Genomic DNA, 25,958 nt, shown 5'->3' with positions numbered 1-25,958 from the left:
AAAAGGGATTTTTTTCTGGATTCAGGATTATTTTTTTTATGGCTGAAAACATGTTTTCAGCAATAAAAGAAATACAGTATTGCTGGAACAACCGTCGACACCTTCAAGAGAAAACCTGAACATCTTCAAGAAGTGCTGGACAAACAAGGCTGTGGTGGATATGTGGGCCTGAGGGGCCTGTCCAAGCAACAGCCTGTTGGACCAAGCTCTCACATGTCAAGCCTGGCCTTGGAAGGGCTTGGTGAGTAGAACAACTACCAGAACCCTATAATGCATGTATCAAGCAGATAACTAGGTTGTAGAGGATAGATAACATAGTGATTATAAGAAAACTAAAAACTCACTGGAAGCAATATAAATTACAAGAGTTGATACTCAACTTCTTTCCATTGTACCTCCCGTGTGTCAGCTTATCACTCTACTGCTAATATCACGGTATTGCAGAATATCTGTCTCTACATTGCCAAGGTGTCCAGGCAGTGAGCACCACATAATGCAGTGCAGTCCTGTAAGAATAAGCACAGTAAGTATGGGCATGGAGGGGGTGCAGCAGTGGCTTGTGAAGGGCTGGAGAGTAAATGGACATGCCCAGGGGTAAAAAGCATTAGGGTAACAGAACATAGCCCATAAAAATAGTAATGACTGTGAATGAATAATTATATGAATGCAATAATACTTCATATCTCAATAGGAATACTAAGCAGGGTGCAAGACAAGGTACTGGTGGTGATAGTGGTTGGTACAAGTCCTCACATCTCCACAGACACCAGTAACAGCCCTCACCTCCCAACACAGTACCCTTGCTCCTTACTCAACACCCCCTTAATGGACCTTTATTACAGAAAAATAGAATCAATTAATATAATAAAATATAAAATATTAGTGTTTACTTACGATAATACTATCGGTGGAACACAAAATCTTCTTCTTCTTGATAGTAGGTGCAGTTTGCATGAAGGGTTTGTCCTCGCCATGACTGAACTCACGACAAAATGGCCGCTGTGTTGATATGGCGTCAGATGACGCTGTGACGTCACAGGTGAGGGACGCTTTGCGCAATTACTCCCTCGTCGCTTGACCCCATCATTAATAATTTTGTTATTTTTATTTATTTATGTACAAGAAGTTACATTGGGGGTTAACAGAGAATATAGAAAATAAGTTGAATTAACATTCTTGTAAAGCCACTAGCACGCATAGCGTTTCGGGAAAGTCCTTAAACAGATTTTTTTTTATAAATTAACAGTAAAATTGATAAAAAATGTTAGCAGGTATTTTACAGCTTTTCTTTACAGGTACAGATAATTTTAAGTAGAATAATTACAGTAAAATCAGCAAAAGTGTTTGCAGGTAATTTGAAGAAATTTTGACACAAAAGCAGATCAGAATGATACACAATAATAGCAATACTCAATAAAGAAACAAGGATTACTAGGTACATGAGGATAGCATTTCAGGGTTATACATTGGTTCACTGAAGCACAATATGAAGATCATTTCGAGGAAAAGTTTCAAGGAACAATGCAGTAGTATATGCACTGAATACAACAACCATGATATCAGATGATATCTAAGATTACAATGTTAAAGTAATATGGCTTAGGTACAAATATTGGGGGATTGAGTAACACTAGATACAGTGTGAAGATAAAGCCCATGGTAGAAAACTATGAAGATGAAATTAGGTACTTTTTGGTTTTATTTTTGAATATGGTAGAAGTTGGACAGCTTTTCAAATCATTAGGGAGTGAGTTCCATAGACTAGGTCCCTTTATTTACATAGAGTGTTTACATAGATTAAGTTTGACTCTGGGGATATCAAAGAGATATTTATGTCTGGTGGGGTGGCCATGTGTTCTATTACATCTGTCCAGGAAGAGTTTCAGAACAGGGTTTGCACTTAGAAAAAGGGTTTTATAAACGTAATTTACACAGGAGAATGTATGGAGTGAATTTATGTTTAGCATGTTTAGGGATTTGAACAAGGGAGCTGTGTGTTGTCTGAAGGTAGAGTTAGTTATTGTCCTGATAGCAGATTTTTACTGGATGATGATGGGCTTGAGGTAGTTTGCAGAGGTTGAACCTCAAGCACAAATACCATAAGAATGATAGGGATAGATAAGTGCATAATAGAGTGAGAGGAGAGCAGAGTAGGGTACATAATATCTGATCTTAGAGAGTATACCAACTGTTATAGAAACCTTTTTAGTTAAGTGTTGTATATGGGTGCGGAAGGTGAGTCTCTTGTCTAGGAATAGGCCAAGGAACTTTCCATCATTTTTATTGTTAATGTTTACATTAGCTATCTGAAGCTGAATTGCATTTGTTGATTTGTTTCCAAATAAGATATAGTAGATCTTTTCTATGTTTAGTGTGAGTTTGTTGGTTGACATCCACAAGTAGACTTTTTTTAATTAATTGTTTACAACATTATTTAACAGGAGTGGGTTGGGGTCAGAGTAGATGAGTAGTATCATCAGCCAACAATATAGGTTTAAGTATGTTAGAGACATTAGGGAGATCATTGATGTATATAAGAAACAGGAGGGTCCTAGGATGCTGCTCTGTGGCACCCCTATGGTAAGTGGTAGAGTGGGAGAGGTTATATCATTGATGGCTACATATTGGTGTCTGTTACTAAGATAGGATCGGATATAGTTCAGGGCAGTTCAAAGTTGTTGTTGTATTTGTGTCTAGCTTCAGACACAAGCATGTTACAGTTATGTCTTAAGGAGTTGAGAGCAATTAAGGATGATAAAGAGTCACTTACAACTAATGTATCAAGTTTGGATACTTGTACACATTTCAGTGCAAGGAGCAAGGCAAATAGTTCAGTCTGAAGGGTAGAGGCCCAGTTGTTTATACGGACTCCCCACTCAAAATATAAGTCATAGCCTATTGTCAGGACAACTGCACTTCCAGCTGCACCCGTTGGGCTCTGTAGGAAACCTTCAGTGTATATGATTTGAGAGAGAGAATGCTCTGTGGACAGAGCATCAATATGGCTTAAGACGTTGAGCTTTGCCTCAAAACAAAGCTGGGACTGATCTCTAATTTGCTCCTTTGATGGAAAGGGAGGGATTAAAATTGAAAAGGGTGTAATTTCCTACAGTGCAGGAAAGTGACATTGTTGTCTCTCTTGGTACAAATTATAAATCTGATACTGTCTGAGTTCAGTTCCAATTTTATTTATCTATTTGAAACAATGTTTACATTCAATAAAGAAATTCTGGAGGGCTTCTGTGCAAGGGTTAGGATGAGATAGCCTAAGCAATTTGACAGTTTAATTTTAGTAACACGATCAACAACGCTCGGAATATTAAGTTCCTTTCTCATATTAAGTATCTTTGTGGTACGAAGGCACCCAAGGATTATCCTCAAGGCTTCGTTCTGCAATTTTTCAAGCCCTCCAAGCTTTCTTTCAGGATGCCTTAAAGTTAGTTTAGTTCATTTATTATGCACCCCATACCCATCTTGTGGGCGGTAGTGGAAAGGGTTACAGAGGCACATAATGGGCTCAGGGACTGAACCCCACAATTCATTTAGCTCAGCAAGTTACAATCTTGATGAGCTAGTTTCAAAATTCAGTATAAGTCGTCACATCAACAATGGGTTCGAGATCGACCACAAGTACAGTTTCTAAATTAAGCAACTGACATATGTGGAGAGCTAGTGTTACAATTGATATGTTTGTCCTGCACACCGCCCCCCCATCCAGTGGGCAGCGGTGGATATGTTACAATCACTTAGTTACTACCTACAGTTAGCAAACTGGGGATATTTGGCTAAAATTTCTGGTAGCAGATCATTTTGAATGAAATATTTACATATCGTTGGTACATTGGTTATAGAATTGTCTCTGAATTCACTATCACATAGGGACGGAGGGTGTGCGAATAATTTTGTTGACACAGTTTGGTCAGATCTACATCAGCAGATAATGAGAATTCCCAGAAATACTTGTAACCGAGTCTAAGCCGAGCAGTAGTAACATCTAGAAGTCTACTGATTTTTTTGGATGAACCATAGATGTGTGGCTTCTCTTGCATGATAGTACTGAACGAAAGTTAATCGCCCCAAACACTTTCGCGTTTTGGGCAAGTTACCCCTCCACACTCTCCAGTTTTGTTTAGACATTCCCTGGTAGCGTGCGGAAATACTGAAAAGTGTATACTCTTTTCAACTTAATTGTCACCTTAATTCTCGTCCTATGTCTTTCATTTTGGTATCAATGCGTTCGCAATAGAATTCCCAACAGAACTATGTGCATATAATGTCAAAGACAGCAGCGCGCTCCACCCGCCGACAAGATGAATGTAGGCCAAGGGTACCAGAAAAAGAAAGCTGAGCCACCCTCAGGCAACTCTCATTACATTAGAGAGCGTGGTAATACTGAAAAGTGTATACCTTTTTCAACTTTGTTACCTCAATTCTCATCCTAGGTTTTTCAATTTGGTATCAATGTGTTCGCAATAGAATTCTCTACAGGACTAAAGGCATATAAACTCCAAAAGCCAGGCTTACCATCCGCAACAAACAGAGTAAGCGAGAGTGTGTTACCAGGGAGCGCACAAGAGCGATAAAATGTATACACTCTTTCATTTTGGTCACCCCAATTGTCATCCTAGGTCTTTCATTTTGGTATCAATGTGTTAGCAATAGAATTATCTACAGGTTTAATGCATATAAACTCCAAAAGCAAGGTGTACCATCCGCACAAAACAGAGAAAGTGAGAGAAAGTAACCCGGGAGCACTCTAGTGCAATTAATGTAATGTCAACACTTTTTTCACTTTGGTTACCTCAATTCTCGTCATATGTCTTTCATTTTGGTATCAATGTGTTCGCAATTGTATCTGCTGGCATTTTACCCTTTGCTTGGATCTGAAGGGTTTTAGGCTCACCACGATGCAATCTGATAGTACCACACGTGTATATACCTATCTTCAAGCAGCAATTCACTCATTCAAACCGACTTATAATAGTTATCCATATATAAATTGTAATCTTTGTTCTACCTGTCCTATTCTACCTGTTAACCTGTCATATGAAGAAAGATTGTCAAAGCTTATATTACATTCTCTAGAAAAGCGAAGAATTAGGAGTGACATATGGTAGAGGTGCACAATGGGACGAATGGACATAACAAAGGGGACATTAATGGGGTATTAAAAGTAGCAACACAAGACAGAACTCGAAACAAAGTGTAAAAATTGGAAAAATTTAGATTTAGGAAAGAACTGCATGAGTAAATACACTGGGTTTGTACCTTAAGGTTCATGTATGCAATATTACAGAGTTCCAGTTAACTCCCATGCATGCAATCAATTTATGTTATGTTTATGTTTTTTATGTTAAAAGGTTTTTGTTGATTTGTTTGTATATTTTCATAAGTAAAGCATGCTTACCGTCTTATTCCAAGTTTTATGATAACTTTGCAAGGTTTAAAACATAAAGTTCAACATATATTCTGGTTTTCATACAGGAATTATATGTTAATATAACATCATAATAACGTAATGATGTCGTGTAAATAACGTTATACTGACGTCATATAAATGTTATATTTATGTTATAAGAACGTAAATTGGATAGGTTTACATAAAGTAAACAAAAAAACTAAATGTTGACTGAAAATTATTTATTCTTAAATATAAAGCATGAAAACATTATAATACCATAGCATTCACTATTATTTTTAAATTTTTACATAAATCTTAAAAAACTGTGTCTCAAGAATATATGTTTTTAGTTATATCCTTTGGTTTTAAGAACGTCAGATATACGTATTTATGTCAAAAGTTACAGTATTACCTTTGTGGCACCATTTAAAAACGTCCACAAACGTTCTGTGTTTGCTGGGAAAGAGAAGTACCACCACCTCTTTGTATAGGACGACAGTTGTGAATGGCTGAGTAGTTTGGTATGTTGTAGAGTTGAGTAGTGTCCTCTTTTAACCACGTTTCAGTAAACACAATAAAGGAGAATTTGTTGTCAACTGTTTGAATCAGGGCATTAACATCATCAAAGTGCAAACTCTTCTTTCTCTCTGCTCTCTCTTCTATCTCTCTCCCTCCCTTTTTGCTCTCTCTTCTTCTCTCTCTCTCTCCCTCGTTCCTCTTCTCTCACTCTCTTCTTCTTCTCTCTTCTTTTTTTCTCTATCTCTTCTTCTCCTTGTCTTTTCTTCTTCTTCCCTCTCTCTCCTTCTCTTTTAATTCCCTCTCTTCTTCCTCATTCTTTCTGCTTCTTTCTCTTTTCTCTAATTCTCTTTTTTTTCTCACTCTTTCTTCCCCTCTCCTCTCTTTTCTCTCTCTCCCCCCTCATCTCCTCTCCATTTGCTCTCCCCCACCTCTCTCTTTTTCTTTCTCTCTCTCTCTCTCTCTACCCCCCTTCTCTCCTCTTTCAATCACTTCCCTTGCTTTCCACCCCCTCTCTCTTCTCTCCTCTTTTCTTCTTCTATTTCCCTCTTTTCTCACTTTTTCTGCTTCTTTCTCTCATCTTCTCTAATTCTCTCTGCTTCTTCTTCTTCTCTCTTTCTCCCTCCATCCCCTCTGTTTTTGTCTCTCCTTTCTCTCTATCCTCTCTCTCACTCCGCTCTCTCTCTTTCTGTCTCTATCTTTCTAAATGCAATAAAGATAATTATACCTAATAAATCAAATAATTAATTATTAGAATTAACGTTTTAAAAACCTTTGCTCCAAAACGTTATATCATGACATTTAAAACACGTTCTATTGCAACGTTTTGACCTCATGTTTTAAAGTCATTTTTACAAATTCTCAAAATACGTATTTTAAACGTAATTTAAAACGAGCCTAAAACAATGAAATGTCGCTTTTACTACATTTTGAAAACGTAACAATGTTTGGTAGGTAGTCTATGGAACAAATTCCCTAACGAATTGAAACTTTAGTTTTAGAATTGAAAAAAAGCTGTCCGACTTTTGCCTTATTTATATAAATAAAAATGGAAATGTTCGTTTGTTCAAAATCGCTAATCTCCGAAAATACTTCACCGATTGCTTTGAAATTTTCACACAACGTTCTATTCGCATCCAAAGCAGGTTTTTATATATATACTATATAGATGTCACGTCTGTGACGGTAAAAAACATGCTTTTTTTTTTAAACTATGTTTATCATGTGAGGGAAATCTTCGAAACCTCTTTACCGATTGCTTTGAAATTTTGACACAACGTACGTTGCATTCGAATAGGCACGTCTTTTTATATATCTACTATATACATGCCTCACCTGTGACAGGAAAAAAACATGTTTTTTTTTAACAGCGCCATCTGTTGGACGTAAGAGCAACACACAGTGTAATCTCCGAAAGTTCTTCACCAATTGCTTTGAAATTCTGGTACAATGTTGCATTCGAATAGGCGCATCTTTTTATATACCTACTATATAGATGCCTGCCCTGTGACAGGTAAAAACATGTGTTTTTGTAAAACAGCGCCATCTGTTGCACATAATGGCAACATGCACGCTATACTAAATATGTCACGAATTTCATTTCAATGTTTCCAATTACATTGATAAATTTTATTTTCATAGATTTTGATTTATTTTATTTTTTATTGAATTATTTTGTGACATTGTGATGGAATTGAGCTGTGTTGTTTACCATACTATTCATTTCGTAAGTATAAGTATAGATGCCACACCTGTGACAGGTAAAACTATGCTTTTCTTGAAAAACAGCGCCATCTGTTGCATGTAAGAACAACACACATGCTATACTAGATATGTTACAATTCCATTTCAATGTTTCTGATTGCATTGATAAATTGAATTTTAATTTATTTTGATTTATTTTCATTTCATTTAATTATTTTGTGTGAATTGCATTGGAATTGAGCTGTGTTATTTACCAGACCGTTCATTTCGTGACAATAGTTTATTTCAATATTTTTTTCATATTTACATTTCATTTTTTAACTTTTTTTTATATTTCAGTGATGGGAACATCAGATCACTTGATGTTCCCAATTTTCTGATGGGCACTTCAGACCATTTGGGAAGGCATCTGACGAGGGAGTGGGGATGATGAGGGAAAGGAAATGAGAGATGGTGGGGAGGATGAGTGGACAAGGGAGGAGGGGAAATGGTGGGGAAGGACGAGGGGATGGGGGAGTTTGGGATGACGGGGACGAGAGGATGGGGGGAATGGAGGGGAGGACAAATGAACAGGAGATACGTGGAGCATGGTGGGAAGGAAAAGGGGATGGTGGAGTGGGGAATGGTGGGGAGGACGAGGAGACGGTGGAGTGGGGAATAGTTGGGAAGGCGAAGAGACAGGTGATGGGGGATTGGTTGGGAGAACTGGGGGACAGGGAAGGTTGCTGTGGCTCAGTAACGCATATGCGTTGCTGAGCCACAGCAACGCGTGGCTGGGTACTGCTAGTTAAAAAATAAAACCAAAAAGTAGCCAATTTCATCTTCATAGTTTCTTACCTAGTGCTTGAAACTCGCATTGTATTTGGTGCTACCCAATCCTCCAATATGTATGTACCTAAGTCATATAACTTTACAATTGTAATCATTATTATCTTATATCATGGTTGATATATTGAATGCATAGCTTACTGCATTATACCTTGAAATAATCCTCAAATTATGCTACAATGTACCTGTTGATAATCCTTAAATTTACTTTAATGTACCTATTAAACTTGTCAAATATTTTTTACAGTGCATATTTTTTATACTTTCTTACAATGTATTTTTTATACTTTATTACAATGTACCTGTAAATTTTTTTTCAATTTCATTAGAAATTACTTACTTAAAATTATCTGTTAGATTAAGGACCTAGCGCTGCTCGAAATGCTACGTATGCTAGTGGCTTTACAAGAATGTAAAACATCAATGCTATATTCTCTCATAAACTCAATGTACCTTCATGTATATACTGTAAATCTATATAAATAAAAATGGAAATGTTCGTTTGTGCATAACTCCTAATCTCCGAAAGTTCTTCACTGATTGCTTTGAAATTTTCACACAACGTTCCATTCGCATCTGAGCAGGTTTTTATATACATACTACATAGATATCACGTCTGTGACTAAAAAAAATTTCTGATTACCGATTGCTTTGAAATTTTGACGATGTTGCATTCGAAAAGGCGCGTCTCTTTATATATCTACTATATACGTGCCTCACCTGTGACAGGAAAAAACATGCTGTTTGATAAACAGTGCCATCTGTTGGACGTAAGAGCAACACACTGTAATCTCCAAAAGTTCTTCACCAATCACTTCGAATTAGCTAAATGAATTGTGGGGTTCAGTCCCTGAGCTCATTATGTGCCTCTGTAACCCTTTTCACTACCACCCACAAGATGGGTATGGGGTGCATAATAAATGAACTAAACTAAACGATTGCTTTGAAATTTTGACACAACATTGCTTTCGAATAGGCGCGTCCTTTTATATACCTACTATATAGATGCCACCCGCTGTGACAGGTAAAAGCAGCGCCATCTATTGCACATAAGACCAACACATGCTATACTAAATATGTTGCTATTCCATTTCAATTTCCTTCTTTATTATGCACTCCATACCCATCCCGTGGGCGGTACTGGTGTAAAGGATTATAGAGGCACATAATCGGTTCAGGAACTGAACCCTCTAGTTCGTTTAGCTAAGCAAATAATTTTTTTTAACGCTAGTTACAAAATTATTGATGTTATATATACATGTACACATTCTCATACATACATGTACATATATATATACATATACATATATACATACACATGCATATTTAATCACCCACACAAATACACACATCAATAATCTTTTGTGTCACAAGTGATCAACAAGAGGCTCACAACAGTCACTATACAAGGCACTTTACATCTATGATGAGTCAGTTACTAGTCTTGCTTCACACCCACCCAACTGGGCAGCAGCTTTACAGTCATATGCATGCATTACCTACAGTAAGCAAATTTTGGATACTTCGCTAAGATTTCAGGCAGCACATCATTATGAATTTATTTATTTATTTATTTATGTACAAGAAGGTACATTGGGCTTGTGAGAATACATAGCATAGTACAGTAATTGCACTCTTGTAAAGCCACTAGTACGCGCAGCGTTTCGGGCAGGTCCTTAATCTAACAGATAATTTTAAGTAGGTAAATTCTATCAGAATTAATAAAATGATAACAAATACATTGCAAGAAAAAAAATGAGATGAGAGAGATTAGTAAATATATTAAAGCACATTGGTATATTAAAGCTCTGAATGATTACATTGACAGCTTGATTGGTAATTTAAACAAGATTTTCTGATCAGGGGAAGGAAGACACCAACACATGGGGGCGTAAATTTATTAGACAGGATAAATAATTCTGCAGAAGTAAAACAGGCTTCTAAATAGGACTTAACAAATGTATAACATAGCCGTGGCTAACTCAAAGTACACAAAACATCTTAAATTGTACACCCGTAGTAAAATAACGTAATCTTATAGCCTAGTAACAAACTCTGCAGAAACCTAATGTCCTATTGTCTAGAATTAGCAGTGAGGCGAATGTAACAAATCTAATTCTAAGTATAACAGGACACCAAAGTGAACAACATAACATAAAGGAAACCCTAGCTGGAGAATAATCAGGCGGCGGAAAAATACATAGTGACTGGGAAAGCCTGATATGTATTTGGAGAAGAAAATAACCCAAGGCCAGAGGCCGAGCCGCCAAGGAAGAAGGAATTACCTGACATAAGGTAGGGCTTACTAGTAGAATGGCTGTAAAGTCAAAGTAGTAGCTGCGGACAGCGGAACACTTGGGGACGGGCGCTGCACCCCCACCCGGCACGGTCCCCCTACGGCCAGCAGGCCGTACCGCCCCCCCCCCGAAGGGCGAGTGCCCGCTGGCCGCGAGGGAAACCTCAGGGTGGTAGAGCAACTACGCTACCGAACTGGGAAGGAAGGACAGACAGACTGGAGGAGCTCGCACGTCGCCTCGACTTATGCCCCCTGGCCCTGGCCCGTGGGCGACGGTCGGTGAAGGTGGGGGGCAGGGCGGCTGTAGCAGCCGCGGCAGGGCGGCTGTAGCAGCCGCGGCAGGGCGGCTGTAGCAGCCGCGGCAGGGCGGCTGTAGCAGCCGCGGCAGGGTCGGCCTCGGTGGTCCCCATGCCCAGAAGGCTTGTGACATGAGAGGGCCCCCGAGCCTGCGCGATGGGCGCCTGCAGCGTTGTCCAATCGTCGGCCGAAAGGGGTGGAGGCTGCGACGCTGTGCCACCCGCCACTTTGCCGGCAAGGGGCCTCTGGGAAGTGTGGTCGCCGTCCACATCAGAGCCGCGCGAGGAGGCCCCCGAGGAGGGGGAGGCGAAGTGGACAGGTTTCGTCCTGGCCCAGGCCGGCTGCGTCATCACACCACTGCGCTGTTGTCTTTGCACGACGCAGCCCGACCCTCTTCCGTGTTGCAGTTGCTGCGTGATCCGGCTTCTCGCCACTGCGGAAAATGAAAAAGTAAGCATCGGCAGGTCTAACGGGGAAAAAAAAGCAGGCAGGGAGACCCTAGCTGCCGCACCGGCAACCGTCACAAACACAAGTAGACAAAAGCAAGGTAAAGTTAAGTGTCCATAGTGATTGAGAATACCGGACATAGCCAATGCTATCGTAATAAAAGCCAATGTAATAAAAGCTGAGCAGTTAAAATAGATTAAGAGAGTAATATTCATGTATAGATTGAACAGTATTATTCATGGTATAGTTTGGTTATAATAAGACCGTATTATTCATTGTATAGTTTGTTTATATTAAGACAGTATTCGTGGTATAGTTTGGAAGAATTCAAACAATAATAATCTCAAAAGTGAAAAGCAAAATTATTTGAGTATCCCACTAGAAATGGACACTGCTTTAACACTGCAACAGTGTTATTAGGTAAATACCGGGCATAACTGAAGCTGGACTATGTAACATATTAATTTTAGAAAACTTAAATAAATAATATAAATAACATAGCGAGGCCAAAACAGCAAGAGAGACATGAGGCTTAAGCAGTGCTAGAAAACAGAGAATAAATAGCGGAGTAAATACAAGACAAACTGAAACTGAACAAGTAAATAGCTTAAGACCGTATTATAATATACTTGTATTTAAGCTGAACAAATAAAAGATATAATATACTTGCATTTAAGCTGAACAAATAAAAGAGTAAACAGTGATAATCATGGATAATTTGGGTAGATTAAAGCAGGACTATACAAGGTATAGGATGGTTAGGTTAAACAGTAATATATGCATGGTATAGTTTGGATAGATTAAAACTGTAATGTTCATGGGATAGATTGGTTAATTAAACAGCACTTATTCATGGAATAGTTGGTCTAGATTAAAACAATAATAGTCTCAAAAGTGTAAAACAAAATTATTTGCGTATCCCACAGCAATGGACACTGCCTTAACGCTGCAACAGGATTAGTAAGTAAATACAAGGCATAACTGAAAGCTGAACAAAGTAATAAATGAATTTAGGGAAACTTAAATAAATGATAACATGGCGTAGCTCACCCAAGCCGACAGACCGCTCTACGGCATGCGCCTACCCTGGAGGAGTAGAACAGAACAGTGAGAACGGGAGGGGAATATTATATTCTAATAATAGAATAAGACCGTAATATAATGTACTTGCATATAAGCTGAACAAATAAAAGAAACAGTGGTAATCATGGGAAGATTTGGTAGCTTAAAGCGGGATAAATCAAGGGATAGGATGGTAGGTTAAACAGTAATGTGCATGGTATGGTTTGGATAGCGTAAAACTGTAATGTTCAAGGGATGGAATGGTTATTAAAACAGTACTAATCAAGGGAGAATGGCTAGCCTAAAGCAATAATATTCTCAAAAGTGAAACAAAATTAGTTGAGTATTCCACAGCAATGGACACTGCATTAACGCTGCAAGAGGAATAGTAAGTAAATACAAGGCATAACTGTAAGCTGAACAATGCAATAAATTAATTTAGAAACTTAAATAAAAGAAAATAACATAACATAGCCCACCCAAGCGGACAGACCGCTCGACGGCATGCGCCTGCGCTGGAGTAGGACAGGACAGGGAAACAGGAGGGAACGTGTACGTGCGGGAACAACAGGCGGCTACACCGAGTGGACGAGACGTCATGAAACAAACAGGCTGGTCTACGCCGGTCAGGCCAAACTGCTGGGGCGAACATAACGTGGGACACCGGGCCAGCAAACATCTGGGGACGAACAAACCGGGATACACCGGCCAGCCCAAACGACTAGGTACGAACAAGCCGGGATACACCGGCCATCCCAGACGACTGGGTACGAACAAGCCGGGCTCCACCGCCCAGACAAACGTCTGGGGCGAACAAGCTGGGCTACACCAGCCAGACAAACGTCTGGGACGAACGAGCTGGGCTACACCAGCCAGACAAACGTCTGGAGCGAACGAGCTGGGCTACACCAGCCAGACAAACGTCTGAGGCGAACGAGCTGGGCTACACCAGCCAGACAAACGTCTGGGGCGAACGAAGCTGGGCTACTCCAGCCAGACAAACGTCTGGGGCGAACAAGCTGGGCTACACCAGCCAGACAAACGTCTGGGACGAACGAGCTGGGCTACACCAGCCAGACAAACGTCTGAGCGAACGAGCTGAGCTACACCAGCCAGACAAAACGCCTAGTTACAGGAGAAAACGAGCAACACCGGACGGACAAACAACTGGGACGAACAAGCAGGGCATCACCGTCCAGACAACGTCTGAAGAAGAACATGCTGGACGACACCGGCTGACACAAGGCAGCCATTAACAAGAAAGTTTTGGGCCTACCCACCGGGGCACCGCCGCCACAAGGGCGTCTCCTGCCCGAGGGCGAGAAGGGAGAAGGACAGGAAGGAAGCGTAACACAGCCCAAGGCAAGCGCTCCTCGGAGCGCCATGCCACATGGGTGATGCCGACCTTGGCATGGGCCCCTAGGGTCGGGCCCTAGGGACAAAGACAACTAAAAAACCCGGCCAGGAGGCGTCGCCACCAGGGTGACGCCAGGACGCTCGCAGGGGAGCCTGGCCAGGTCACGCACGGCCAAGCGCATCACGAACCCTGGCTCCTAGGAGCCAAGCCTAGAAGGCGCAACAAACCGGGTTCCAGGGAAAAACGCCTGGGACGAGGGAAGGAAACGAAGGGCATCCCTGGGGCGAGTGCTCCACCGAGCTCCAAGCCACGTGGGCGCCGCCTACCGGGCTTGGGGCCCCAGGGCTCAGAACCCCGGAAACCAGCCACGTGGCGCCACCACAGAGGGCGATGCCAGACCACAGAAGGAGATCTTTTAGATGAACGTCTGAAAGACACAACTGATCTTTTGCTGAAACTGAGGGATTTGAATGCAAGCAGAGGACCCGTCCCAGAGAACACGACCCTGTTCTCCCTTGACATAGTCTCCCTCTACCCAAGCATCCCCCAACGGGAGGCAGCGAGATTGGTCTCGACGTACTTCGACGACCATAAACACCTCATACGCCAGCCCCTCAGAGACGCAGGAGTTTGGAGGCCCCCATCAAGGGCTCTCCTGGAGGAAGCGATTCTGCATGTCATGAGGGATACAATTCTATCCTTCGATTCAGCAGCGTACAGACAAGTAAAGGGAACGGCAATTGGAGCATCAAGTAGTGTGGCTATAGCGGAAATCTTTGCTCACGTGGCCTTTGAGCACCAGAGAGCACTCCGCCCAGATAAACCAGACGTGTACTTCCGTTATATTGATGATATTTTCGGTATAATGACTGGACAAGACACACTCCTCCAGTCTTTCTATGCCTGGACAAATACAGCCCACGAAAATCTAAAGTTCACCTTGGAGCAGAGTAAAACAGAGATAAACTTCCTGGATACGACAGTGTTCATTGGCAGTGAGGACAGGCTCCTTCACACGAAGGCCTACTACAAGCCCACGAACCTGCACACGTATCTACGATACGACTCCAGTCACCCCTCCTCCTTGAAGAACTCCCTACCCTACTCCTTAGGTCTACGTTTGAAGAGGATAAACAGCCTTGAAGACACACTTTCTACTCAACTTCTAGACCTCTGGGACATGTTCTCAGCCAGAGGAGACCCAGAACGAGTAATAGCAACGGCTAAAAACAAACTAGACCTGAAGACGAGGTCAGAGCTCCTCATACAGGCCCCCACTCCAGACCCTCAGTCGAGATGGATCCTCCCATCGCTGTATTTTAACGGCCTAGCAAGCCCTCTCCATAATGCCCTGACTGACATCTGGAACTGGCTGAGAAACACCTATGGGGACCACCCTTCTTGGCCTAGGTTTGCCCAAACACCTCCAATGCTGGCCTGGAGACGAGGAAAGTCACTTAAGGATCATCTAGTACATTCCTGCCTCCACAGGACACACTGCCTTTAACCGAACCTGACACAGACCGATGGTGCAAGAGAATACCCCTGGTTCCCTGGGTTGGGGCCACGAGGTGGAGAGGGCCCTCACAACACAATGCTGCGGGCGAAACATGGCCCCTAGGGCAAGCCTAGGGGCACAGCAAACCGGGGAGGGCACACCTGGGACGAATGGTCCACCGAGCATTCAATAGGGCCGGGCCCCAGGGCACAGGACCACCGAAACCTGGCCACATGAAGTCGCCACAGATAACCAGCACACCAGCCCCGACCTGGAGGTGCGCCTGCAACCCCAGGGAGGCAAGCAGGTGGAAGGCCCTAGGGAACTAGCTAAAGCGGCACGAACGGGCCGCGAGGGACGGCGCAAACACACGCCAGCACTGGGGGTAGTCCTGACTAACTTGAACAGGAAACTCTCTTACCTTAAGGTTTGCTGGGTAGGGCAGGGGAACCCTGCGGTACCGGCCTGGGATGTCGAAGGCCCCAAAGGATCAGAGAACGTCAGATCTGGGACCATAGTAGCAGGGATGGGGTCCATTTGCTTGAGAAATCTCGTGTACACAGTAAAGCAGAATGGAGAAGCGGTAAGGATACTGGCCCACGTGTCGATGAGGCGTGGTGCTGAGCGTGGAGCTGCTTCGTGGATCGTGGACCGGGTCGGGAGAGGGAGTGAGGGATGGAGACCAAGGGTAATGTTCCCCGCTCACATTCTACATCCGCTTAGGACACAAGCATGTTACAGATTTGGCTTTAAGAATTGGTTCTTATTCCATTTTATTGTTTATGTATATATTGCTTTGTTGTATATACCCGTTCTTGGTATATGCATTGTTTATATTATCAAGATTTATAGTGTTTCGTATTATCCCTGTTTATAGTTGCTTTTTGCTTCCTTGCTGTTCTCCTACTGGCTGTCTCCCACCTTTGCTCCTAGCAAAGGTACTTCCCCCCTCCCGTTTGCTGGAAGATTCTTAGAATTGTTAGCCCCCTTCATTGCTACAGTATAGTTATTCGGAAAACTCTTATTCATCCAGGATTGTTAATTAAGGAATCTCTTAATTCCTGCTGCTGGGCCCCCTCCCCCCGTTTTTCGTCTCCTCCATATTGATTCAGCTAGGGTTTACCTCTCGTCTGTGCTCTTGCCTGTCACGATAACACTGCATGCCGCTTCTGCCCACTCTTACTGCCTCATATCTTTCAGCCAGGGGGAGGTGATCTACGCGACAAAAAATCGACACACGCTCCGACTGGACCAGGTATCGTTTACATGGTCAGGAATCAACAATTTTCGGATCCTACAAGCACAGTGCAGGACGCACGCATACCCTAGTCCAGCGAGCGCCCCCCGGCAAGTTCTACCCGGCCCGTGCCCCAGTGAACAGGCATCACTTCTTCAGGGCGATTAATTCGCGCCGCCCTCGCAGAACTAGGCTCGCCTTCAGCCGACCACGCCCTCTTACCTTTAGAATTGGCAGGGCCACTCGGCTCTCCTGACGGGCTCGCCAACGGAAATAATGGCGGGTCCAGCTGCCAGCTGGAACCCCCAGCTGACAGCTGGAACCCCCAGCTGACTACGTCCGGGACGTTGTTGCTCTGCCACTCTGAGGCCTCCTTGCGGCCAGCGGGCCTCGCCCTTCGGGGGGGGGGGGGTCCGGCCAGCTGGCCTGCGGTGGGGGTGCAGCGCTGGTCCCCAAGTGTCCCGCTGTCCGCAGCTAATCCTTTGCCCAGTCTAGGTGCTAGTAAGAGTCAGGAAACACTTCTTATTCCTTGGCGGCCGGCCTCACGCCCTGGGAAAAACTTCTCCCATTTGTCATATCAGTTTTTCCCCAGGTCACTAGGTATTTTCTGCCCGCCTGTTAATTCTAGGATTTCCCATTATGTCTTGGTCGGGCTCCAGTTAAGTGTTATGTGTCTATACACTTTATTTCCCCTTTGTGTCCTGACTGTTATACCTAGTTCTAATTACATTTCGTCTGCCATTGGGTTTCTGCAGAACGTGTTTGCCATGTCACTACGATATGCTTACTACTACGGGGGTACATTTTAAGTTAATTAGTCCTCAGACATGGACATGTTACATTTGTTAATTCCTACTTATATTATTTACATGTTCTGCAGAATTTAATTTACTAATAAAAAATTTAAGCCCATTCGGCCTGAGTCTTTTTCCCCCTGGTCAGAAAATGGCCTCTGATTTGAAATACAAATCGGAGATATTTCTGAAGAGGGGGACAAAGAAACAGTTGCCCAGTGCGCCCCGCGCAGATGCACGGTGATGATGATGATAATAAAGATTAAGCCACCCAAGAGGTGGCACGGGCATGAATAGCCCGTAAGTGGTACAATTTTTTTTTTCCCAGTGTTCTGAGGTTGCATTTAACCATCAAGCTGTTATCGTGGGGGAGGATACTGCTTCACAGTCTTTATGAGGGTGTCCAGCTGCTGGACACCTTTGTTGACCAGGCGAGTGGCTGTGTTGATGGCTTCAGGGTGGCCACTGCATGATTCAGGAACTCTTAAAAGCTCTTCTAAGGTCATTGGTTGCTTCACATTCCAGAAGATAGTGAAGTAATGGCTTTTCTGTGACAGTTTGGCAGAAGATGCACTCTCTCTGTCGGGGTTCACCAATCTCCCAGTTGCATCTGTAACCTAGACGTAGTCTATATAGCCTAACTGCTATTTCCCTGTGGATTCCTTTTGGGATATTTAACCTTTCTAATTTGGTTGCCTGAAGATACCATGTTGCAGATGGCGAACCTTCAGCTATTCTCTGGTGTAGGTAGGCTTTGTTGAGATGTGAGAGTTTTTTGGTGATGATGTTTTTTTATGTTCTCTAGGCTGGGTTGAATTGTTTTATGTATCACTGGATGACGAGAGATGCACGGGAAGTCTGGGGCCATATAAATTCTGAGGCAGAGAGGGGCTCTCCCTCACTTCCACCCGACCGTCGCAGTACTCGAAACGATCTCGAGACCTGACTTCCCGCACTTTTTATGCCACCCAGGCTGGCCGCACCGCGCCTTGCGGAACGCGATGCGCAATTGTCTCTTCCTTCCCATCAGAAACTCCACCGCCTTTCGTTCAAAAGGCAGTGGCCATTAATAGACACCATACAGCAGATTGACAGTAACATATAAGAAGACAGCAATGATAAAGATGTTCAGATTGGGTACATAAAGATTGGGAAATTGGGTAGCAATTGATACAGTGCAGTTTTAAAGCAAAAGGTAAAAAACTATGAAGATGAAATTGGGTACTTTTTAGTATTGTTTTTGAATGATGCAAAAGTTGGACAGCTTTTCAATTCAATAGGGAGTAAGTTCAAATCTAATCAAATCAAATGGTTATTTAGGTAAGGTACATACATACAAGAGATTTTACAAAGAGTGATGGATTTATAGATAGGGGCTAGTACATACAATGCCTAAAGCCACTATTACGCAAAGCGTTTCGGGCATGAAAAACATAAATGACTAAAGCTTAATACTGAATTGAGCATAAAGAATACAATGAGTTTAGAACAAATAAAAAAAGAGATAAAAAAGGGGGGAACATGGCTGAAAAAGCAGCACAAATACAATTCTGTCGACAAACAGCGCCATTTAAAAAAACTGACATTGGTTGACAATAGGAGGGGTAAGGTAGGTTACAGGGAATTTATTAGGTATAGCTTCGTTTTTATTTTAAACTGGTTGAGAGAGGTACAGTCTTTAACATGGTTGGGAAGGTCATTCCACATTCTGGGTCCCTTGATTTGTAGAGCATTTCTAGTTTGATTAAGTCGTACTCTAGGAATATCAAAACTGTATTTATTTCTGGTGTGGTGCTCATGGGTTCTGTTACAACCTTCTATGAAGCTTTTGAGGTCAGGATTGGCATTACAGTTCAGCGTTTTATATATGTATAATACACATGAGAGAATGTGCAGTGACTTAATATCTAACATATTCAGAGATTTGAGTAGGGGTACCGAGTGATGTCTGGGGGCAGAGTTGGATATTGTCCTAATAGCAGCTTTGTGTTGAGTAATTAGAGGACGTAAATGATTTTGGGTAGTAGAACCCCAAGCACAAATACCATAGTTGAGATATGGATAGATAAGGGAGTAATAGAGAGTATAACCAGGGCAGGGCGAGGTACATAATATCTGATCTTAGAAAGAAGCCATCTAATTTGTTACAAATTTGGGTATTGTTTATTTTGAGATTTATTTGATTAGAGGATTTATTGCCAAACAGAATATAAAAAGTTTTGTCAATGTTAAGGGTGAGTTTGTTGGCAGTTAGCCAAAGATGGACTTTATTTAGCTCAGTATTTACTGTGGCATTTAGAGCAAGGGGGTCAGGACTGGAGTAAATGAAGGTTGTGTCGTCAGCAAATAGAATTGGTTTGAGGTGTTGGGAGGCATTTGGAAGGTCATTAATGTAGATGAGAAAGAGGAACAGGGCCAAGTATGCTGCCCTGGGGAACACCAATGTTGATGGGTAGGGTGGGAGAAATTGAATTATTCACAGAAACATACTGGAGCCTGTCAGTAGGATTTACAGGTAGGATTTGAGGTATTGCAGGGAGTGACCTCTGACTCCATAATGATGTAATTTAAGAAGAAGGTTTTGGTGGTTGACAGTGTCAAAAGCCTTACGCAGGTCCACAAATAACCCAACAGGGAACTCATTTTTATCAAGAGCTGTATAAATAAGAACATAAGAACAAAGGCAACTGCAGAAGGCCTAGTTGGCCCATACGAGGCAGCTCCTATTTATAACCACCCAATCCCACTCATACTTGTCCAACCCGCGCTTGAAACAATCGAGGGACCCCACCTCCACAATGTTACGCGGCAATTGGTTCCACAAATCAACAACCCTGTTATTGAACCAGTATTTACCCAAGTCTTTCCTAAATCTAAACTTATCCAATTTATACCCATTGTTTCGTGTTCTGTCTTGTGTTGATACTTTAAATACCCTATTAATATCCCCTTTGTTATGTCCATTCACCCACTTGTAAACCTCTATCATGTCACCCCTAACTCTTCGCCTTTCCAGTGAATGCAACTTAAGCTTTGTTAATCTTTCTTCATATGAAAGATTTCTAATTTGGGGAATTAACTTAGTCTTCCTACGTTGGACACGTTCAAGTGAATTTATATCCATTCTATAATATGGCGACCAAAACTGAAACTGAATAGGCCCCATAATCTAAATGGGGCCTAACTAGAGCAAGATATAGCTTGAGAACCACACCAGGTGTCTTGTTACTAACGCTGCGATTAATAAATCCAAGTGTCCGATTTGCCTTTTTACGAACATTTATGCATTGATCCTTTTGTTTTAAATTCTTACTAATCATAACTCCCAGATCCCTTTCGCAATCTCAACACCATCTAGCTCGTATCTTGTAACTCTATCATTATTACCTAGCCTAAGAACTTTACATTTATCAGCATTAAACTGCATTTGCCAATCCTTTGACCATTTCAAAACCCTATCTAGATCAACTTGAAGTGATAGTGAGTCCTCCTCCGAATTAATTTCCCTACCGATTTTCGTATCATCGGCAAATTTGCAAATGATGCTACTCAAACCTGAAGCTAAATCATTTATATGCAGTCTCCGTGGTGTAGTGGTAAGACACTCGCCTGGCGTTCCGCGAGCGCTATGTCATGGGTTCGTATCCTGGCCGGGGAGGATTTACTGGGCGCAATTCCTTAACTGTAGCCTCTGTTTAACGCAACAGTAAAATGTGTACTTGGATGAAAAAACGATTCTTCGCGGCAGTGGATCGTATTCTAGGGACCTGCCCGAAACGCTACGCGTACTAGTGGCTGTACAAGAATGTAACAACTCTTGTATATATCTCAAAAAAAAAAAAAAAATATATATATATATATATTATAAACAACAGAGGTCGAGAAACAGAGCCTTGAGGCACTCCACTTACAACATTTTCCCACTCTGACTTACTCCATTTATACTAACTCTCTGTTTCCTTTGGTATAGCCATGCCCTAATCCAGCTTAATATAGCACCCCCAATACCATGAGACTCTATCTTTTTAATCAGTCTTTCATGTGGCACTGTATCAAAAGCTTTGCTAAAGTCAAGGTACACAACATCACAATCCTTACCACTATCAACTGCCTCAACTATGCTAGAATAAAAAGATAACAAATTTGTTAAAAATGAACGGCCATTTATAAAACCATGTTGCGACTCAATTATTAATTTATGTTTTTCAAGATGATGACGAATTTTATTTGCTATTATAGATTCGAGTAACTTTCCTACAATAGACGTTAGGCTAATTGGTCGATAGTTAGACGCAAGTGATCTATCTCCTTTCTTAAAAACTGGTATCACATTAGCAACTTTCCAAAACTCTGGCACTCTGCCTGACTCTATTGATTTATTAAATATGGTAGACAGTGGCTCGGAAAGCTCCTCTTTGCATTCTTTAAGCACCCTGGCAAACACTTCATCCGGCCCTGGGGATTTGTTTGGTTTGAGTTTTACTATTTGTTTAAGAACATCCTCCCTGGTAACTGCTAAACTCGTCAACCTGTCCTCATCCCCACCCACATAGACTTGTTCGGCTGAAGGCATATTGTTAAGTTCCTCTTTAGTAAATACAGATACAAAATATTTATTAAAATACTACTCATCTCTTCATCACTATCTGTTATTTGACCTGTCTCAGTTTGTAATGGACCTATCCTTTCCCTAGTCTTAGTACGATATAACTGAAAAAAACCTTTATATATATAGGATTTGTCTTTGCCTGCCCTGCTATGCGAACTTCATTGTTTCCTTTTGCTTTCCTTATCTCTTTTTTAACATTTCTAACCAGTTGTACGAATTCCTGTTCTAAAGTGACCTCCCCATTTTTAATCATTTTGTATTTTAAGCTCTCTTTTTACCTATAAGGTTCTTCAAATTCTATGTTATCCACTTTGGGTCATTAGTATTCAATCTATTCAATTTGTATGGTATACAACGTTCCTGTGCTTTGTTTAGAATATTCTTAAATAAGTTATATATTGAATGCACATCGAAAACCCCATATACGTCACCTATCGCTGGGTTCATGTCTCGCTCCAAGACCGGCCCACACACCATACCCAAGACTTTCCAATCAATTTGACCCAAAAAATTTCTTAGGCTACTAAAATCAGCTTTTCGAAAATCTGGCACTTTAACAGAATTTCCTTCTACAGGTCTATTCCATTCTATGCTAAATCTGATTTCTTTGTGATCACTGTTCCCTAGCTCACTCCCTATTTCGATGTCATTAATTTGTGTTTCCCTGTTAGTTAACACTAAATCTAAAATATTATTTTCCCGTGTTGATTCCTTAATGTGTTGCGTAAGAAAGCAATCGTCAATTAATTCTAGAAAATCTTCTGCTTCACTATTCCCTGTTTTGTTCAACCAGTTAATTCCACTAAAATTAAAGTCACCCATGACATAAATACTGTTAGATCTAGATGCCTTAGATATTTCATCCCATAGATGCTTTGCTTCCATTCTGTCTAAATTTGGTGGCCTATATATAACTCCTATTATAATATTATTTGCTTTTTCGTTTAATTCTATCCAAATAGTTTCTGTGTGTAGCTCAGTTTTGATTCCCTCTTTGAGACTACATTTCAAATTGTCCCTAACATATATGGCTACTCCACCTCCTCGTCTAATATATCTATCTGTGTGAAATAGTTTAAATCCATTTATTTGATATTCAGCTAATAGTTCTCTATTTTCTACATTCATCCACGTTTCGGTAAGTGCAATAATATCTATTTTTTCTGTGCAGACAAGAGCATTTAATTCGTTAATTTTATTTCTTAGACTTCTACTGTTAGTGTAATATACCCTAAGTGAATTGTTATTTTGAGGCCGTTCTCTTTCCCTGATCATTTTGCCAATTGCTTTCTCCCACAAACACATATTTTTATTACCTCCTTCCTCCAAATCAATTCCCATACCACTATCTATTAACAGTTTAAACCCAAACAAACACCTCTAACCACTTCTTCCAATGAGTTCGCAACAACATCAACCCCAGCTCTCGATAGATGCGTTCCCCATCACGAGCATACATTTCATTTCTTCCATAAGAACAAAGCCAACTGCAGAAGGCCTATTGGCCCATACGAGGCAGCTCATATTTATAACCACCCAATCCCACTCATATACTTGTCCAACCCGCGCTTGAAACAATCGAGGGACACCACCTCCAGCACGTTACGCGGTAATTGGTTCCACAAATCAACAACCCTGTTACTGAACCAGTATTTACCCAAGTCTTTCCTAAATCTAAACTTATCCAATTTATACCCATTGTTTCGTGTTCTGTCTTGTGTTGATATTTTTAATACCCTATTAATATCCCCCCTGTTATGTCCATTCATCCACTTGTAAACCTCTATCATGTCACCCCTAACTCTTCGCCTTTCCAGTGAATGCAACTTAAGCTTTGTTAATCTTTCTTCATATGAAAGATTTCTAATTTGGGGAATTAACTTAGTCATCCTACGTTGGACACGTTCAAGTGAATTTATATCCATTCTATAATACGGCGAACAAAACTGAACTGCATAATCTAAATGGGGCCTAACCAGAGCAAGAAATAGCTTAAGAACCACACCAGATGTCTTGTTACTAACGCTTCGATTAATAAATCCCAGTGTCCTATTCGCCTTATTACGAACATTCATGCATTGATCCTTTTGTTTTAAATTCTTACTAATTATAACTCCCAGATCCCTTTCGCAATCCGACTTCGCAATCTCAACACCATCTAGCTCGTATCTTGTAACTCTATCATCATTACCTAGCCTCAGAACTTTACATTTATCAGCATTAAACTGCATTTGCCAATCCTTTGACCATTTCAAAACCCTATCTAGATCAACTTGAAGTGATAGTGAGTCCTCCTCCGAATTAATTTCCCTACCGATTTTCGTATCATCGGCAAATTTGCAAATGTTGCTACTCAAACCTGAATCTAAATCATTTATATATATTATAAACAACAGAGGTCCCAGGACAGAGCCCTGAGGTACTCCACTGACAACATTATCCCACTCTGACTAATTTATAAGAACATAAGAACATAAGAACAAAGGTAACTGCAGAAGGCCTATTGGCCCATGCGAGGCAGCTCCTATTCTATAACCACCCAATCCCACTCATATACTTGTCCAACCCGTGCTTGAAACAATCGAGGGACCCCACCTCCACAATGTTACGCGGCAATTGGTTCCACAAATCAACAACCCTGTTACTGAACCAGTATTTACCCAAGTCTTTCCTAAATCTAAACTTATCCAATTTATACCCATTGTTTCGTGTTCTGTCCTGTGTTGATACTTTTAATACCCTATTAATATCCCCCCGGTTATGTCCATTCATCCACTTGTAAACCTCTATCATGTCACCCCTAACTCTTCGCCTTTCCAGTGAATGCAACTTAAGCTTTGTTAATCTTTCTTCATATGAAAGATTTCTAATTTGGGGAATTAACTTAGTCATCCTACGCTGGACACGTTCAAGTGAATTTATATCCATTCTATAATATGGCGACCAAAACTGAACTGCATAATCTAAATGGGGCCTAACTAGAGCAAGATATAGCTTGAGAACCACACCAGGTGTCTTGTTACTAACGCTGCGATTAATAAATCCAAGTGTCCGATTTGCCTTATTACGAACATTTATGCATTGATCCTTTTGTTTTAAATTCTTACTAATCATAACTCCCAGATCCCTTTCGCAATCCGACTTCGCAATCACAACACCATCTAGCTCGTATCTTGTAACTCTATCATCATTACCTAACCTCAGAACTTTACATTTATCAGCATTAAACTGCATCTGCCAATCCTTTGACCATTTCAAAACCCTATCTAGATCAACTTGAAGTGATAGTGAGTCCTCCTCCGAATTAATTTCCCTACCGATTTTCGTATCATCGGCAAATTTGCAAATGTTGCTACTCAAACCTGAATCTAAATCATTTATATATATTATAAACAACAGAGGTCCCAGGACAGAGCCTTGAGGCACTCCACTTACAACATTTTCCCACTCTGACTTGATTCCATTTATACTAACTCTCTGTTTCCTTTGGTATAGCCATGCCCTAATCCAGCTTAATATAGCACCCCCAATACCATGAGACTCTATCTTTTTAATCAGTCTTTCATGTGGCACTGTATCAAAAGCTTTGCTAAAGTCAAGGTATACAACATCGCAATCCTTACCACTATCAACTGCCTCAACAATGCTAGAATAAAAAGATAACAAATTTGTTAAACATGAACGGCCATTTATAAAACCATGTTGCGACTCAATTATTAATTTATGTTTTTCAAGATGAAGACGAATTTTATTTGCTATTATAGATTCGAGTAACTTTCCCACAATAGACGTTAGGCTAATTGGTCGATAGTTAGACGCAAGTGATCTATCTCCTTTCTTAAAAACTGGTATCACATTAGCAACTTTCCAAAACTCCGGCACTCTGCCTGACTCTATTGATTTATTAAATAT

At 41.3% G+C, this 25,958-nt stretch overlaps 3 protein-coding genes across 4 annotated transcripts in view; 1 reads left to right on the top strand and 2 right to left on the bottom strand.

The window, feature by feature from the left end:
• Window positions 1-986, bottom strand: part of LOC123766522 (uncharacterized) — a 409,922-nt gene extending 408,936 nt beyond the window's left edge. Inside the window, exon 1 of the mRNA XM_069339895.1 lies at window positions 895-986. Coding sequence (XP_069195996.1) covers window positions 895-974 — 80 coding nt within the window. The 5' untranslated portion in view covers window positions 975-986. The remainder of the gene's footprint in view (window positions 1-894) is intronic.
• The window catches only part of LOC123763843 (zinc finger protein 271), a 463,457-nt gene that overhangs the window by 326,894 nt on the left and 110,605 nt on the right, over window positions 1-25,958 (top strand). The gene's annotated exons all lie outside the window — the stretch shown is intronic.
• LOC123763832 (uncharacterized) overlaps window positions 10,331-25,958 on the bottom strand; it is a 98,125-nt gene continuing 82,497 nt past the window's right edge. Inside the window, exons 2-3 of one of the 2 annotated variants that reach the window (XR_011231241.1) lie at window positions 12,540-12,575; window positions 10,331-11,475 (exon numbers count right to left, since the gene is read on the bottom strand). The gene's annotated coding sequence lies outside the window, so the exon portion shown is untranslated. The remainder of the gene's footprint in view (window positions 11,476-12,539; window positions 12,576-25,958) is intronic. The other variant, XR_011231239.1, reaches the window with a different exon arrangement.

The sequence above is a fragment of the Procambarus clarkii genome, chromosome 5 (genome assembly GCF_040958095.1).
Source record: "Procambarus clarkii isolate CNS0578487 chromosome 5, FALCON_Pclarkii_2.0, whole genome shotgun sequence".
In the NCBI taxonomy this organism is placed as follows: Eukaryota; Metazoa; Arthropoda; class Malacostraca; order Decapoda; family Cambaridae; genus Procambarus; species Procambarus clarkii.
The sequence above is the reverse complement of the archived record's forward strand: the minus strand, read 5'-3'. Positions and strand labels throughout refer to the sequence as shown.